An 18,061-nucleotide genomic window follows, 5' to 3' on the forward strand; every position below is an offset into this window, starting at 1 on the left:
TAACAGCAGTTCAATGATGCTTAGAGGAAATCTCCAGTTGCAGAAAGTTCCACTGCACTAAGATGTGAAATATTTTCCCAGGCCTCTAATGTGATGTTACAACAATCAGCATTAAGTCAGAAACAAATAATATACTTCAACAGCAGATCTCCTTAGATAAAAATTGCAACTTGGCTGGAAAAAAACCGATATAATGTGGTCGGAAAAGACAAGTCAGGAAGAGGTAAGGAAGCAGAGTATAAAGAAGCAATACTCCATATGCAGATGTTAACACCGTGTGACATGTTTATATTGCAATTTACCTTGTTGCCAGTCAGACAAAACCAAGGTTTGCAAATGTGGCAAAGTTAACGAGAATGAATGCTTCCAGATGGTTAAAAAAAAATACATGGCCTAGACAGTGGTGGCCAACCTATGGTGCTTCAGATGTTCAGCTGGAAGGCCATGCTGGCAGGGGCTGATGGGAATTGTAGTCCATGAACATCTGGAGCACCATAGGTTGGCCACCCCGGACCTAGAACTTCCTGAGATGCCCACAGGGCTTTCACAGTGAAAACAAAACACATAGCCTCAGGCTACAGGTAAACTTGTAATGTGTACCTACTTCTGCTATCAAGTGGTCTTCTATAGCATGTTTTTTTTTCCCCAGCATGTCTTTAATACCTCGGTTTGATCAATGCTGAAATCTTGCCTAGGAATTGGGGCATATTTAAAGAAATTACCTGCAATTACTAAGGAGAAGGCTGGTAAGTCTTGCTTGGAAAATGTGTGCTGCCTCTATTAGGGAGAAAAGCAAGGGCTCATTCTGCACAGCATATTTATAACGAGTTGGAATCGTTATAAACGAATTTGTTTCCCATTTATAAAAAGGGAAAACGAGTTCACTTATAATGATTGCAACCCATTATAAATATGCTGTGCGGAATGAGCCAAGACTTAAATGACATAAATAAATGAAGGTCTAAATGAAGTAAATAAATAAACAAACAAGGCCTTACCTCATGACCCGAATATGCTCGATGCTTTCAATGAAAAATATATTTCAAACAAATCTAAGTCAGACCTCTTGCTCCATCTAGTTATTTTCAGTGTCTGCAGCTTTAAGGCACAGAAACGTCTCCCCCAATCTCTGCTACCTGAGATTTAGCTAGATATGCCAAGGACAGGACTTGGGACCTCTCAGCAAAAGCCTCTCATTTAACATGTTAAGTGGTCAAAGCACTTCAAATACAAAGTGGTCAAAGCACTTCAAATGAAGGATTAATGAGATAAGAGCAAGACAGATCAGCACTGTCCTACTATTGTAGTTTTGAAAGAGGGACTGAAGATGAAACAAAACAGCTCTCCTGTAGCTAACTAGAGATGCTGTGATAACGCTGGATTTGAAAGGTCAGCAGAGACATATAAATTTAATAATATTCAGGGAAATCAATATGATTTCCTAATGACCAGCCTTGGCTGGATCATGCCCTTCTTCTATTTTTATTTTAGACAGAATTTAACTATTAAGCACTTTAATGTCTGCCTCCCTACATTTTTACCTGCCTTTGGAGCTGCCGAGCAACTCCTCAAATGGCAGCTGTGATCTTGCCACATAGTGTTAGGACAGCTCATAAGGGAACAGGGATTCTTTAGGTTGTGATATCTGTGCTTGCAGAATTTTGTGGAAGTTTTAATCCTTCATTTTGTTTTGTTTGTTTTTAATTCCCCTACAACCCTGGCAATTCTCCCGGGGTTTACAGAAGAATCCCACGCTCTGGATGGCTTTTTTTTTTAACCCACATACCAACAATAAAGTTCCAAATTAGATATGAAACCTATGTCTGTAAAGGCTTAATGCAAAAGAATTCAGGGCAGGAAGGTTGTAACAAACCAAACCAAATCTGAACCTTCAGGAATACTTTATCCAAAGGATATAATCACAAGGATGAATAAGAGCTCCAGGAAACACATTGTAATCACTAGAAATGTAAAATTCTAATTAAATATCTACACTTCCTCCTGGCACAATAGTGGAAGATCAACCAATTGAGAGCAGGGTTGGTATATTTTAAAAAAGCATATGTGAAATTAAAGCAGATGGCTAGAAAAACCATATGGAATTCTGCAGTACACTGCACAAGGAGCTCACACTCAATGGAAAGTACTCAAGAATTTTAGAATTGGTCTCAAAAGCCTGTAGAAATCTGCTATCACAGCTATGTGACTCTACAAAAATGCATAACAAATGAAGCTGAAGGTTTTATTTGCAGACATCAAACATGGCAACCTGGAGAACAATTTTTTTTTCACAAAAAGTAGAAGCCACATTTTTAAAAAAAGACAAAACATATTTAACTACCACATGCCATTTTAAGATGACAGACTTAATACACGTAGTCTCAACTCACTTCAGACAAGTGAAAAATTTCATACACATTTTTAGGAGCAAACTCCACACACTACCTATCAAGGCAATTAAAAGTAACTAGAAAGTGGTGTGTGCCAAATCCTTAACCAATTAGATGGGGGAAGGTTTCCAGTAAAATGATGCAAGAAAACCATTAATATTTGGCAATCTAATTTGGCAAAGCCAACATTTAATGCATTATGTATTAGTCACTAAAAATCTTTAGAGTCTAAACAGCAATTGAAGAAAGCAGCCACTTTTTATCCCAGCAGACTTGTCAATAGTTCCACAAATGCTACACATCTGAAAACTGCTTTTTTAAACACATAGGAGATTGTGTGTAGTATTTGTGGCTAGTGTGGTATAGAAACTGGACTAGAACTGGGGAGTTTCAAGTTCAAATCCACTAGGTGATCTCAGACCAGTCATATTGACTCTCATCCTACAAAGCCTCACAGTGTTCTGCAAAGGTCAAAGGGAGAAAAAAAGAACCATGTACCCACCCTGTGCTCACTGGAGAAAGGTAGGATAAAAGTTGTAAATCTTTGTCAGTTCTCTTGCAGTCAGTTATGACAGCCCATTTGGGGGACACTAATGTCCCCATTTGTTCATCAGCAGTTAAACTGGTCCCTTAGGAATGAGCCATCTAAAGAATGAGTTGAAGGCTGTTATAGGCGTGTATCCAGTTGTAACGAGGAATCAACCCTCTTCTTCTTTCAACACAGTTCAGAGCTGCTCGTTTATTGTACAGCTTGAATTTAAATACACATCTTTGTTATCATTGACATGCTATGCAAAGATTGTTACCACTTTAAGGACAATCAAAACAGTGTGACTTGAAAGTATACCAACCATGAATGCTTCGATTATCTGCAGCTTCCTTCTCATGTCATGACCTACTAAGCAGGACAGGGGTCAGAAGACAAGAAACAAGGAAAGGGGACAAACTGTCATATTTTGAGACAGCCCAGATTCCGATTTTAAAAAGGTAATCATCCATTAGCACATAATCATCTTCTTTCTAGGATGATTGTTTTCAACTTGCCAAGGAGGCACTGCCTGCAGAAACAGTTAGAAATGAAATACTGAGGTGGTAGCAAAAATTACAGTCCAGGTGAAATTAATGAAACCCATGGCATGTATCCTACCTGATGCTTGAGGAAGTTCCTCCAGCTGAAGAAGTCTTCCTCCAACCTGTGGCTCTTGCACTGAAGGCAGAACCACTTAAGTTGGAAGAAGGTTCCTTAGACTGGAAGGCTTTAGGCTTAGTGGAGTACATGCCAATGTAATGATCCATCCTGGAGACAAAGGTGAGGATATGTTCAGTCAGTTGCAAAAGTAACCACCATCAAAGACCTCTGGCATGCCATCCTTCCCTATAAGGCAAAGCTGAGAGGAGACTCAATTGTGTTCTGGAAGAGCAACTAAAAGAAGAGGAGTTTGTTTTTTACCCTGCTTTCCAACGTGGTTCCAACAAATTCAACAGGATGTCATTGTCATCCCCAGATGATATGCAAAACTGGCTATTTCAGAAAAGCATCTCATCAGCTTAGATATACTTCCTACCCTTTTGGTCAGAAAAAACACTATGAAGGACATTTTATTAATGTGAATAATTCAATAGTCAACATAAAACAGTACATGGAAGAACTGACACAGAGGATGGGATTGCACAACTGGCTAAAGGAACCAATCTATCGGTAGTTGTTCATAAGAACTTCTAAATATCTGATTTAGGTAAGAGATGGCAAAATGGAAATCTGTGTGATGAATCCAGTTATTTAACACCTGCAAGAGATTGTCTGAGAGATAGTCTAGACAGACACCAGCATGGCAGATGTCAGCAGCTCTGTTCAAGGCACCACTTATTAACTGGCCAACCAGCCACTTCTCCATTTTCTCAGTGCCAAAAGCAGACACCCAACTTCTGTGCTATCACAAGCTTTCTTGTGCATCCCTCCCTCAGAATCTGGTAGCTGAGGGCCAGTCTCTCTCAGAAACAACATCTCTCTCTCAGGTGCACTGCACTAGCTTAGGCCGTATTGGTTTCCAGTTCTCAAGCAACCTCAGGAAAAATCAGACCACCTGAAATGAGAAAGAGGGCCATCCCTGATTTCAGTATAAAGACATCCAGGCTGTAAAATGTACTTGCCATATTCAGCCATAAAAAGAATTTTCCAGATCACAAGAACTGCTCACAGATGAACTGCTGTTTGACTACTGCACTGAGAAGACCGAGGAAGGGATTTCAGTTCATCAGTGTTAGCTTAAAAGGTTTTCTGCAAGATTTTAATATCTATCTTCTAAGCATTTGCGTCTACCTACCACCTACTTCATATACAGACCCTGAGTGAACTATAAATAGAACCAGTACATTATCACAGCTTATGATTTTCAGCAATCTACTTCTCAGTTCTCTCTAAACATCCAAAATTCTTCCTTTAAGAATGTTTTAGCTGTTACTGTTGAATTCAACATTTTCTTTACTTCCTATAACATGCCTAGGGGGGAAAATTCATTCCATTGTCAGTAGAGCTCCATTTTGATTTCAGGAAGGTCAGAATTTTGTGCCAAGAAGAGCATCACCTACTGATATGCCATCCAAAGAAGCAATAAAAATCAGTTCTTAAAACAACACTTTTGGATTTGCTTTTGATACCATACGGCCTATATAAAGTTATTTTGCCACTCTAAAACTTGTGCAATGTAAAGTATGTTTGCCTTTGAAATTTAAATATAATTTGAAAACTCTCATTTCTTAATTAAGTAATCTACAAACACAAATAAAAATGGGAAAGTCATTATAATTTATAAGTGGCAAATTGGCGACAATGGTAGAGACACAGCAGCAATTTGTAGTACTCCAGGCTAAGAGGAGAAAGATCTGTGAGACTGGGTATGTGGTAGAGTCAGGCCCACCCTCCTACTTGTGTCTCCACTATACTCTGTTTCTCATAAAGATGTTAGTAGATTGTATATTCCTCTGCAACAGAACAAAGCATGCCAGACCTTCTATGAAGTAAAAGGCTCTGCCTGGGTCCCAGTGCTTACCTAGCCCTGCTCCCCTCATCCATTTGAAAGTAAAAATACATTTTGGCACAAATGCCCTTGTATCAAAGTACCATGTTCAAAAATGCACAAAACAATGGTTTTGACAAAGGCAGTGTGTAAAAATGAATAATTCTCATATTCATTCAGGACTATATTTTAATGTGGAAGCATATAATTTTCTCAACCGCTGCACCTCAACTGTCTGAACTAACATGTGAAACACAATATAGTGATCGGTGGTCTCCACCCCACAAAACAGGACATAAAACCTCTCAAAGCACTGTATGTGCAACTATAACAGGTATTAGAACTGGCAATGTGACTTATGAACCAAAAAGTCTGGCAAATTATTATGAACACAATCCTTGCTGAAATCACACTGCACAAGTTCTCTATCTTGCTAAGTTTAATGCAGCTTTTATAGCTTGAGTTCTCTTAATGTTTTATGGTGTCCTGTTCATGTTGTTGATTCTGACACTACATTTTATTGTATTATATTGATTTCAGTATTTCTGAACTACATTATTACTGGCTTTAAGTGTTGTATAGAAAGAAGATGATTGTGTGCTAATGGAGGATTACCTTGGGACTAAGGCAATTTATGAATACATAAAATGGCACTTTATATGTAGTCAAGAGCAGGTCATACATGCATGATACACATTTGGCTATATGTTGCTTGCTGAAAAAATATTCCCTACTTAAAAAACCAAAAAAACAACAATAGTACTATGGCTTCTCACGTTGATTTTGCAAGCCTCATTCACTCATGATTTTCAGTGTTGAAAAGCAATCTAATGAAAAGCATAATAAAGAAAAACACTTCAAAAGTTATGCCATTTCTCTTTTTAGATACTGCTTTGTGCCAGAATTGTTTTCCTTAATTTTGAAATAATTAGTACTCTCACTGCTTTGATAAAAAGTTTATCTGCAAAAAGCAACAGTCAAAAGTCTCTCTCTGGTAAGGAGCCAGTTTGGCGAAATCAATTCTATAAGGGAAGCCACAATTTGCTAATCTGTTGTAGCAAATTTAAACAAGAGATCAGTAGCACCGTAACACAATTTTTCCAGCATAAGATCTTTGTGAGTCAGAACACACATCCTTAGATGCATATACATTTGAACCTGAGGAAGTGAGCGCTGACTCATGAAAACTTTATGCTGGAATAAATTCTGTTAGTTTTTAAAATACTACTGGGCTCCATTTAAGACAGGGAAAACAATCCTGTCAGGAGCCTAACAACAATGATGTTAGTCTCAGGAGTCCAAGGAAGCGTTGGGCTTGTTTTCTCTTGAACAGCAATTCCAAAACCACCACCACCCTGCCCCCACCCATATAGCAATCTACTTGAGAAATCTGAAGAGAAATTCCAAATATTGTTTACAGTATGATGGTAGCAGGGTGGGGGCGGGGGGACAGCAGTAAGTAGTTCTTTGGATCTCAGCCTACAAATTTGTAGGCATCAGCCCTGCACAGCCTTAAAATATTTTTTAAATTCCCAAGTGCCAAAAAGATGCTTCTAGGTGCTACTAGACAATATTGTGATTTTTCTAGCCTTGAAAGAAGATAACCTGTTGTAATAGTGCTGGCACTTATTTATATAGTATTTTGAACATCTGCAGCACTTCACACAACATCTGCAGCAGCACAACAACCTTGCAAGAAATGTGTGCATGACCCTCAGGGCTGAGGGTGAGAGGACAGCTGCGGCAAAAGGAATAGCAGCTTGCCTACAGCCTCCCATTGTCTTTACAGCAGAGGAAAAATTTGAAGAGGGGAGTTCTCAGCTCACACAGTAACCAAGGATGCAATACCCAACATTAGGTGAAAACAAATAAACTGTTTCAATGCCTGCATAGAGACATTTTGCTTTCCTCTTCTGCCTTTGCTGAAACAGCACACAAGCAGGAACACAAGACATTCAGCCATGTCATGATTTCAAAGTTTGGAACGACTCAGAGAAACCACCACCTTTCCCTACATAAACTATAGTATATAAACTGGGGAGAGGGGAGCTTCTTTTTTATTATAAAAAAAAGCAAAAACACAAAGAAAAGTCTCTTCAAAATGGAGATGTTTCAAGAGATAAAATTCTGGCAATTAATAATTCTAATTACTAGGAATCAGACCAGGAATTACTGCTCAATTGTGAACCTAACACATTATGTACTTCTAAAGATTTCTGTGATATGAAAAAAATTAGGCAGACTTGTATTTAAGCTAATATACAAAATATACAGAAAAATTAAAATGCCTAGTTCCTAATTAGCAGCTGCTGTCAAGAAACAAATTCCTATTTTTTCTCTGGTCATCCGGTTGAAGGGTAGACATGTTAATAATGGCAACTTAGGTGGAAGCCAAAGCAATATACTCTAGAAATAAAATCAGTGAAAGATGATACTTCTTTTAACTTGTTACTGTTTACCACAAACACCACCAGGAACAGACCTCACAATGACACGTGGCCCCCTGAACATTTTCCTGAAATGACTGGTTAATCAACACTGTTTTGTTTAAATTTGAACAGAAGCTCTCCCCCCCCCCCCTTCTACCTCTCCATCAGCTGTGCTGTGGCCACTCAACCAGGATTATTTCTGCAGAATTATTCAAAATAAAGCCAAGCATATTTTACTTTTGGCATGGAAGAATAAACTTCAAGGTGATAAATACATTTCATCGCATTAAGGGTTAAGTAAGTGTGGTGAGCCACTATGGGAAAGGTTAATGTCACAAAGTAATCTGCCCGTTAAATTAATCAAATGTCAACAGCATATGCCAACCAGCTTACTTGTGTTCAGTGAGCAAAAGTCAATCAAAAGCTGACTGCAAGTCTTGTGATGCTGAGACTGGGCAGCAGAAGGAAACGGAGCAGGAAAACAACTAACTAAAATGTGTACAGGTATCAGAGTAGAACACTGCTACAAGTACCCAGCATATGACAGGATGCCAAGGTTTGTATAAGCATCGTGTCTGAATCACACACAGTAATATTTACTCCTGTCTTCAATAGCATCTAAAAGGGACAAAGGTGGATATCTTGTGCAAAGTGCACACACAAGCTCATTTAATCACTTGCACATTTAATCACTTGCCAACAAGTCCACTCGCCCAACTGTAATACTCGCATCATTCACTGTTTGAAAAACACTGTAACTTGATGGATCTCACAGAGAATTTCCACAGGCAGAAGGAGAGGGGTGGTTTCTACTGATTCTCCCCTCGTACTGTTCAGAGGGGTATCTTCTGCTCCCCAGGACAGCATTTCAAGGTATATTTCATGCTTCAGTGGGATGGGGGAGGAGAAAAAGTTGTGTTCTGTGTAGAGCTGTAAAAAAGATTTTCCCCCACCTTTTTTTCAGGAAAAAACAGAAATTTTGGGGAAAACTGAAACTTATACAGTAATAGTCCAATTAAACCTAAACTAATATTATTGTTTAATGACAAAAAACATCACTTATGGGTCCATTTTTTTACAAGCAAAACTGCAAATATACCCAATATTTTGGGGGAAGCTGCAAGGAGATGCACCCTATGCTGACTTAGCAAATGTACCTTAATTTTTGCTATCTAGAAAGTAGAAAAAAGGAAGTTAATCAGGGAACACAACCTTTGTGGAAAATAACACTGGTCAGAAAAAGTGTCAGTAAGGATAACAACAAAGCTACATGCTGTTTTCTTCCTTTTGTGGCTACTGGGTAGAGATAACTCAGTTCCCTGAAATTTCAGAGTTTTCTTCTGAGGTTTTGGTGCAGTTCCTGATTTTCCACCCAGCAAGCTACCTGTCACACATATACTGTGGGTATATGTCTCACAGTGGTTTGAGGGAGAGGTGAAAAAGTCAACCAGGATTAATCAGGTCCAAAAGGGAACAGAAGGCATGCATTAAGAAGCAATGAAAGCATTCCATGCCCCCCTCTTGCAAAGGTTAGGTATCCTTCTAGGTGCAGAAATGCATCTTGGATGTAAGAGCGGTATAACTCAACGGTATGCTGCCTTTAAAAACATTTTACTCATTCTAAAAAAATTCATTGGAACCTTCTCAGGTTTTCTTTCTGTCAAATCATAATTGACTTTTAGTAACCCCATACGGTATTCAAGCAAGAGTCATTTGGATGTGGTTCACCATTACCTGCCTCCGCATCACGACCCTAGTATTCATTGGAGGACTCCCATTCAAATATCAGTCAGGGTTGATGCTGAGTGTGACTGGCCAAAGGTCACCCAGCAAGCTTTCAGAGTGCAAGTGGGAATTTAAACCTGGGTTTCCCAGGTCCCAGTCTGATATTTTAACCACAACATTCCACTTGTTCTCTGTTTTTCAGTAGTCCCCCAAATTTTCAATTTTTCCATTGGAAAACTGGAAAAACGACTTGGGGGAAATCTGGTTTTTACAAAATTTCCTTTTTTAAAGACCTTCACATCTCTGTTCCTGTGGGTGATGTCCCTTCCATTCTGTGGGACCCGAGCCTGTATTTTAAAAAATTCAACTAGCATTGAGATTTAAAGGGAAAATGTCAGCTCAAAATGATTAAAATAAACAAACAAGCAAGCTTTATAGGCTCATTTCAAACATAAGCACCCAGCATTCCTATCTGTCCCATGCTGCTGCTGCTGCTGCTAGCGACCATCCCAGCACAGAATAGGAGCACCAGAAACTATGCAAAGGAGCATGGTGACCTATTCAGGGATGGCAACGGCCGCCTATAATTCATAGGCCTGTTTAAGGAGCCATCGGTTACAAAGCGGTTGCTACTTATTAACCTTTTGCCTTTTTATAATGTGTGTTCTGATTGTGCTGAAAGGCAAAACACCCACCTTCCCGCACAATCAATTCCCTGAAGAAGGCTGCATCACGTAAGACTTACATCTTAATAGTTTATAACTACTCTAGGCCAGCCCTCTTTTATTTTCTTTGCAATGTTTGACAGGCAGAGGCATCTTCCTCATGGATACAACTTGTGGCTCCCCAAGGTCTTTGTCTGTACCAGCATCAGGGATCATCTTAACAAGTTCTCAAACCATTCTTGTTTTCCAGATGGTATTTTGGGGTTTCTGAAACAGTATGGCAATCTTTACTGTAGATATTTTTAAAGAGCCATGTTATCTAATTTGGGTGAATAAATCATCTTTGAAGAAAAAATAGGTTTTGGTAGATTAGTCTCATCCTAATTTACTCTTCAGTACAGTTGTTAGGTCAGCAACATCTCTGAAGACAGAAGTCATACTGCATGTCATTCTGAGTATTAATCTGAATTTTTCCTTATTGCTCCTTCCCAATCCTCTATGAATCCAGAGCTCCTAAAGGCCTTGCTGATGACAACTACAATTTACCTGCCCAAACTATGCCTCCAAAGTCCCTTTCAATTGTACAAAGTGGCTGCATCACAACACAACTAACAAAGCAAGCTACTGGGTACTTATCCCAAAGTGGCTGCATCACAGCACAGCTAACAAAACAAGCTACTGGGTACTTATCCCATGATAATTCCCACAGACTTAAAAAAGCCTATGGACCACTACAGTGACTCCCCTGAGAGCCATTTATCCATGGTTTCGAAACTGCCATGGATTATCTCATGCTTTAAATATCCCCCTCATCTGAGAACCCCAACAAGAGTCCAGCCCACATCATCAACTCTCTCACATTAAAAAAAATATTCCCCCAGATATAACATAAATCACAAGAAAAGATGTAGAACAAGAGGTAAGCTTAAGGAGAATTGCCCAACCCTGTGCACACAAGCTGCGGAATAGATATGAAATTGGGAATCTCTTAATGGAAAGCAATATTTGCAGGGAATGGAAGAACAAAGAAGTTTCAAGACAAGTGAACTTTTGGCCCCTGAAAATATATAATATGGTGACTGGAAGAGGAGTGATGCAGAGACTCAAACGAGAAGATCAGCACAAGAGAAAAAGTGAAGTACTGACATTCTGAAAAGAGCCAAGAAAATGAAAGATGTTAGAAAAGATATAGGAGATTTTGGAGAAAAGGGAAGAAGAACAAAATTGGGGAAAGTGTTCTCCTAAAAACAACTGGGGGAGTTGGATCAAACCTGAGGTGATAAAGTGGAATATTTTAAACAAATACATACATAAGGAGGGGGCTAGTGGATGGATCTGGCAATCTGCAGCAGTGTCAATGAATACACTCAGGAGAAACAGAGCTGCCATCATAGGTTGCCAATGGATAGAAAAAAAGGGGGGGTGAGAGGCATGGTTAGTGGGGAACAGTTGTCTCTGTGTGTGGGGCGGGGGGAACCAACTGTGATACACAGGTTTATGGTAAACTGTCTAGACGTTGAGAAAGAGAGAACGTCAGGCTTCCAGAGGACCATTAATACAGAAGCTGTAGCCACAGGAATGGGAGTTTCCAAGGAAGGCCTAGAGGCACTGTGGTGTTGGGGGAGAACTTGAGGAGCCAGACTAGCAGGAAGAAAACCCACTGCACTTAGGCAAGAGATCTGTCAGGAAGAAAACCATTATGTGGTACATTTTAAGAGGAGGGTTGGGGGCACCCAAACTGATTCTTGAGAACCATCTGTGCAGAGGGGTATTAGAGGAAACTTACTCAAGTATTGTCTATACGGGGAAGGATTATTTTAAGAATGCCAAAGGGGGGGGGGAATTGGGTCTGAGAGGAGAATAGGGGGAGGATACTGAACGTACACATAGACTTTATACACTCAGAGAGAAAGAAGTATTTTGGGGGTGCTAAGAGGAGGAATCTCTGAGAAGAGTGCATGTGTGTTCCGGGGTGGGGGGTCCCCATGAAGCACCTATTGTGGGGGGTAGGGGTACGAAAGAGAGGCCTTCGGAAAGGGCAAGTCTGGTGGGGCTATTTGGGGTCGGGGTCGTTCCTCAGTGCCTGACAGAAGAATTAGAGTGTATTTATTGGAGGGGGGGCGGAGAAGTGACACTCTGGCGGAGCGGCCTGAGGGTACGGAGCAGACGGCGTCTACATATCGAGGCGGGTCCGTGAGGTGAATCTGCGGGGAAGAAAAGCGACGCAGCGGTCGACAATGGGCGGGAAGGAAGCGGCGTGTGAGGAGGGGGCCGCGGCGGCGTGTCAGCGGCAGAGGGAGGCCTGTGGAGACAATGGGGGAGACGAAGCCCCGCCAGATTCGCGGGATGCGAGCGAGGCCAGACTCGACAGAGCCGCCGTCGCAGCGAAGGGGATGCTGAGGGAAGGGGCCACGGCCGCCGCTTCCCCCTCCCCTCCGCCAGGCCGAGGCAGGTGCGGGCCCTCCTTACCTGCCATAGATGCCTTCGGTGATGCGGTTCCGCTTCAGCGGCCGCCGGAGTTTGCTGCAGTCGGCGCTCCGGCGCTTCATCCTTCCCGGCCCGGCCGCTCTCTCGGCTTCTGCCCCGCCCGGGTCACGGAGACAACATCCGAACGCGGCCGGGCTGCCCGCGCGGAGAACAGGCGAGGCGCTTATTAGGGTGGCTGCCCTTTTTTTTTCCTTTGGCAGGCTGGCTGTTGTTGCTTGTTTTGCCCCCCCCCCCTTTTTTTTTGGTTCTGTTTTTCTCTTTTTCCTCCTCGCCTTTTTTTTTTGTGGCCCCCCGCCTAGGAAACAAAGAAATAAAAAATAATTTCAAGATGCGTCCCTCCCCGCCGCCGCGTCCCCGCGCGCAGCCTCCGCGCCCTGCTCCGCCTCCTTTCAAGAGACGAGCCAATGGGCTGGAGGGAAAATAGGAGGTCGACGGGCGAGCGAATCAATCAATTCTGAGGAAAGGGAAGAGAGGCGGACCGAAGAGCCAATGAAGGGGTCGGCTTCTGTCGTCCCGCCTTTTGGGAGGAGGGCAAAAGTCTCCTTCTGCCCTGCCCATACCCGCGAGCGGCGTTTGCGGCGACCCGTCGGAGTAAAGAATTGGTGAACTGATCGCCGAGAAGTCCAGTAGCTGACTAGGGATTCGAAGATGGGTGGAACAGGCTAACTATTCCCCAATGGAAGAAAAGGGAAGAGTAGGGTTTGGGGGTGGGGTTCTGCTGTATCCCACCCTTTGGTTTGACATTAGAGGATGGTCCTAAGTTTGATTGAAGGAACGGCGCGCCAATAAACTCTGAGCAAAGAGCTATCGAAATCTTAGATCCGAGGGATGGTAAGCCAGTTTGCATTGTAACCCAGCTTTGTCATGTGCCCGCCTTCAAATGTGACTGATACGGAATGTATCCAATGGAGATCAGGCTGTGAGAAGCACGGCAACAAAAGGAAACCAATAGCAAATTGGAAAAAAGGGGTAGCTTGGAAGTACAGCCAAATAAAGCGACATGGGAAACAGCCCTCTAGCCAATCAGTTTTCTGTATTCATTTGGTAGGGTAGAAACTGGTGTTCCTATGGCCAGAGGCCAGGCTTTGCTCTAATAGGGCCAGTGTTGCCTGAATAAATATTTTGGCAGCTACCAAAACACTTTAACGCCCTAAATCTGAGCACTTTTTTTGTAAGTAAGTTCCATTGGCTTGAATGGAACCTGATGTGCATATGTGCCCATGGAGAGTGTGAATCTGTCTTTTCTGGGTTATTTTTGGCTTCTGCCATTATTTTTATTTGACATTTGTTATTTTTATAAGTTGGTTTTTAGGCTGACTTTATCTTGCAAGCTGTGTTGGGAGCAGCATGCTTAGAGATAGTATACAGTCTTTTAAATAAAAACAAGTGAAAACCCACCATAGTCTGACAGCCCAGTTCTGTATGTGATATGAACATGAGTTTTTGCATAAAACAAATTGTGTTATGATTCTTTGTTGTTTGTCAGGCTCAACTTATTTTTTCATTTGTTCCATTTATACCCTGCCCTACACCGAAGTCCCAGGGCGGCTTACATAATGAGGTGACAGCCCATTAAAACATTACAATCCTAAAAACAGTAAACATTAAAAACCACCATTAAAACATCCTTTAAAAACAGTCAATAAAAACATCGTAATAATCCCCATCCCTCCCCCCCCTTTCAGCTAGCATCAATATGGGGGAACCTGGACACCCCCACTGAAAATGCTCAACCGTGGCATCCAGGCCCCTGCAGATCTGGGCAACTTTATCCTGAAAGTGCCCTGCAAAAATGTCACAACAGATCTCCAAAGGTGTTCCAGCCCCTATCCCCGATTGGTGGATAGCAAGCCATTCACCACTAGAACAGTTCTGCTGGACGACTACTTGAGGATGCGATGATGGAGAATTAGCCTCCCTCACCACCACCTGATAGGCCAGAAAATGGGCTCTATGCCACCACTGGCTCTAACCAGTGTTTGGTCAGTCCTGCAGCGGAATTTCAACCACCTGCGCTCTAGCCGTCGCCCCTCCTGTTTCATTACCCACAAATCCCCATTGAACCAAGGGGCTCAACAGCCTCTACAGATTGGGCAGGGATGCTCAGGAGTGAAACCAGGGCCTCGACAGGAGCCTAGAAATTCCCCAGAGCTCTCAGGAATCCATCAGGCACCATTCTTCTCGAGGGACGAGCCATTGTAATAGGGCCCTCACCCCTGCGGTGGGAAGGAGCAGCCAGCAGTCCAAACTTATGGAAGAAACGTCAAAGTTATATACTATCTTTGTCTTGTACATACAACAAACTGTGTTGTTCTAAGAAGAACTACACCCCTTCTAAGTCAATTAAAACAGATTAATTTAAGAGGGTGTGACTACTTAGTGTAGCGCTAAAAGAGTTGTGTGGCACCTTAAAGACGGATGAAAAAACCAAAGCATTTGTCAGCAGGAGCTGACTGTCAGACACTTTTACTTTCAAAACTTTTCAAATACTTTATTTTGTTACAATTTCTGCAATAGCCCTGTAAGGTAAATAAGCATGACTCTGAAACTGAGACTAGATGGCTTGTCCAAGGTCAGGTCTCCAAATTAGTTATTGGCTGATTCTGCATGGGCCAAAAACAGCAGTGTGAAAACGGTGTGAAAACGGTGTAAAAGGGTTTAAAATAGTGTAAAAGGGTTTATACTGTTTTCACATCATTTTCACACCGCTGTTTTTGGCCCATGCGGAATCAGCCATTGCCACAGTGAACCATTCCATCTGAGGAGGAGCCAATACATGCAGTGGAAGTGGAGCAGCCTTGTCCAGGGCGTGTTTATTGGAAAGCCAGTCCCACTATAGCAGGGGTAGGGAACCTGTGGCTCTCCAGATGTTCAGGAACTACAATTCCCATCAGCCCCTACCAGCATGGCCAATTGGCCATGCTGACAGAGGCTGATGGGAATTGTAGTTCCTGAACATCTGGAGAGCCGCAGGTTCCCTACCCCTGCACTATAGTAACTGGTGGTTTCTCCCAAATAAACATGCATAGGATTGCAGCTATACAAGACACTCCTAAACATGATTATTCATAAAGTAAAACCCACTGCATTCAATCGGGCTTACGCCCAGGCAAGTATAATCAGCAATACTATGCACAATGACTTGGGAATAGAGATTTGTGCTCAAGTATCAACTAAATAAAATCCTAACTGAATCATAGCTACTCTTTAATATACTCAGTGTAACTGGACTAATTGCTAAAAATATTAGAGATCTGTGCAAATTGTTGAAACTGTCAGTTATTTCAGTGCCACAACATTAACAGGAAGTTTGTCAAGTGATCAGTGAGTGACTCAGATCATTTTATCTGACTGAGGTGTCTTCCAACTACAAGATTTAGCACAATGTCCTGCTGAAGAGGATCATCATTTGAGGCATTTCTGTGCCTGGTGTTTACATTTTTAGTCATCCTCAAGAATGCAGGCAGTGCTATGTCCCAGCTAAATATCTCTCTGTTCCCCACATCTCCAGGAGACAAATAGAAACATTTTGCTTGTACCTTTTGGAATGTAGGTAGTACAGCAGAATGGAATGGAGGAAGTGGGGAAGAGAGGTAAATAATCTTTCCAAATCAAAGATAATATGTGTTTGTGAGTGAGACATAATACAGCAAAGTGCTTGAAGAGGGAGAGGCAAGAGGTAAATTGATTAACAGGGCAATCCCATGTGGAGTTAGTTTGGTCTAAGCCCCATGAAATCAATAAGCTGATCTCTGGAATGTCAGGAATGCTCCAGATCCCTCCTGGAGTAATCAATTTATTTTAAGCACTGCTGTAAATGTAGGAGCTGCTCCTAGAAAGGAAAACTAACTGGCTACAGCCTTGTGCACCAGTCTTCCCTCCCCTGATTTAAAAGCCATGAATAATTTTAGTAAATGTATTCCAGGAAAAAAATCTTGCAATTTGTTATCAGCAGCTACTCAGAAGATCCAAGATGTGGAATGGCAAGCAGTGGTAGATGGAGGTATTTAACATACCTGTTCCTTTGAATGGGAGATGGGAACTTCTCTGTGCAGAGCAAATGCTCTCCCACAGATAGTTGGCAACTCCAGCTTGGAAAATCCCTGGACATTTGGGAGAGGACAGCATTTGGGGAAGGGAGGGAAGGAACTTAGCAGGGATATGGCACTACAGAGACTATATTCCAAAGCTGCTGTTCCCTCCAGAAGCATGGATCTCTGTAGTCTAGAGATCAGTTGTAATTCTGAGAGATCTCCAGACTCCGCCTGCTCCCCCACCCCAGGAGATCTCCAGACTCCAGATCTCCGCCTGCTCCCCCACCCCAGGAGATTGGTAACCATAGTTACTGACCCATGTCACCTGCCTAGCTTCCTTTCAAGGGGTCAGATCCTTCATTTATTAAGATCAGAACTGTCTAATTGGCTATGACCTGGATGACCCAGGCCAGCCTGATCTTGTAGATTCCCAAAACAAAGCAGTGTTGGCCATGATTAGTACTTGAATGGGAGACCATCCATAGAAGGCAATAGCAAACCACCTCTTTTAATCTCTTGCCTTGAAAACCCTACTGGGGCACCACAAGTCAGCTGTGACTTAATAGTACTTTCCACACACATACATACTTGACTGACAGAAGCTCTCCAAGGAGCCTGGTAGAGGCTGATTCAGATTCTTTACCTGAAGAAGCTGGGGATTTCTGTATGTATAGTAGGTGCTGTATGGTGAGTTTTAGGTAGTAGGACCTCAAACTATATCCCCCCCTCCCCCAAGCAATTGGAAATTCAAAAAGTAAGAAAATTTGATTTAACTCCCTAGGATTCCCTTGGTTAGTGATATTTCCAGGAATTATTTCCAGAACTTGTGAAGTGCTACAAACACCATTCCTTTCACATTTTAGAAACTGCTAGATGAGTTGGCAGGTGGCTTTCTTCCCACGTTTGTAGGAAGAATATAATGCACATCAGTTCTTGGTAGTATAGAATTTCAACCCAAGCAACCCTGTCTTTAGAGTGAATTTTCAACAATGCAAAAGTTTGATGTAGCTCATAAGGTCAGTTTGGCGCTCCAAATTTCCTTTGCTGTGCACAAGTTTTTTTAAAATATATTAAGTTATTTGGTGGATTTGCCAATTGGTTGAGGAGCCTGCCCCAGTAATTCGTAAACTGTGAGAGAAACCCAACAGTGTGTCAGAAGAAATAAGTCATTTCAGCAAAGGATGGGCCAATGTACAGGTGAGGCCTGGAGTTCTCTTGGAATTGATCCCCAGATGGCAGAGGTCAAGTTTCCTAATGAAAATGGCAGCTTCTGATGGTAGACTCTGTGGAATCTCATTCCTGCTGATCATCCTG

The 18,061-nt window shown here is 42.0% G+C and overlaps 1 protein-coding gene across 1 annotated transcript in view; it reads right to left on the bottom strand.

The window, feature by feature from the left end:
- MACO1 (macoilin 1) overlaps positions 1-13,088 on the bottom strand; it is an 82,867-nt gene extending 69,779 nt beyond the window's left edge. Inside the window, 1 exon segment of the mRNA XM_048500564.1 lies at positions 12,696-13,088. Coding sequence (XP_048356521.1) covers positions 12,696-12,775 — 80 coding nt within the window. The 5' untranslated portion in view covers positions 12,776-13,088.
- Positions 13,089-18,061: the final 4,973 nt, after the last annotated feature.

Source organism: Sphaerodactylus townsendi, linkage group LG06 (assembly GCF_021028975.2).
Source record: "Sphaerodactylus townsendi isolate TG3544 linkage group LG06, MPM_Stown_v2.3, whole genome shotgun sequence".
NCBI lineage: Eukaryota > Metazoa > Chordata > Lepidosauria > Squamata > Sphaerodactylidae > Sphaerodactylus > Sphaerodactylus townsendi.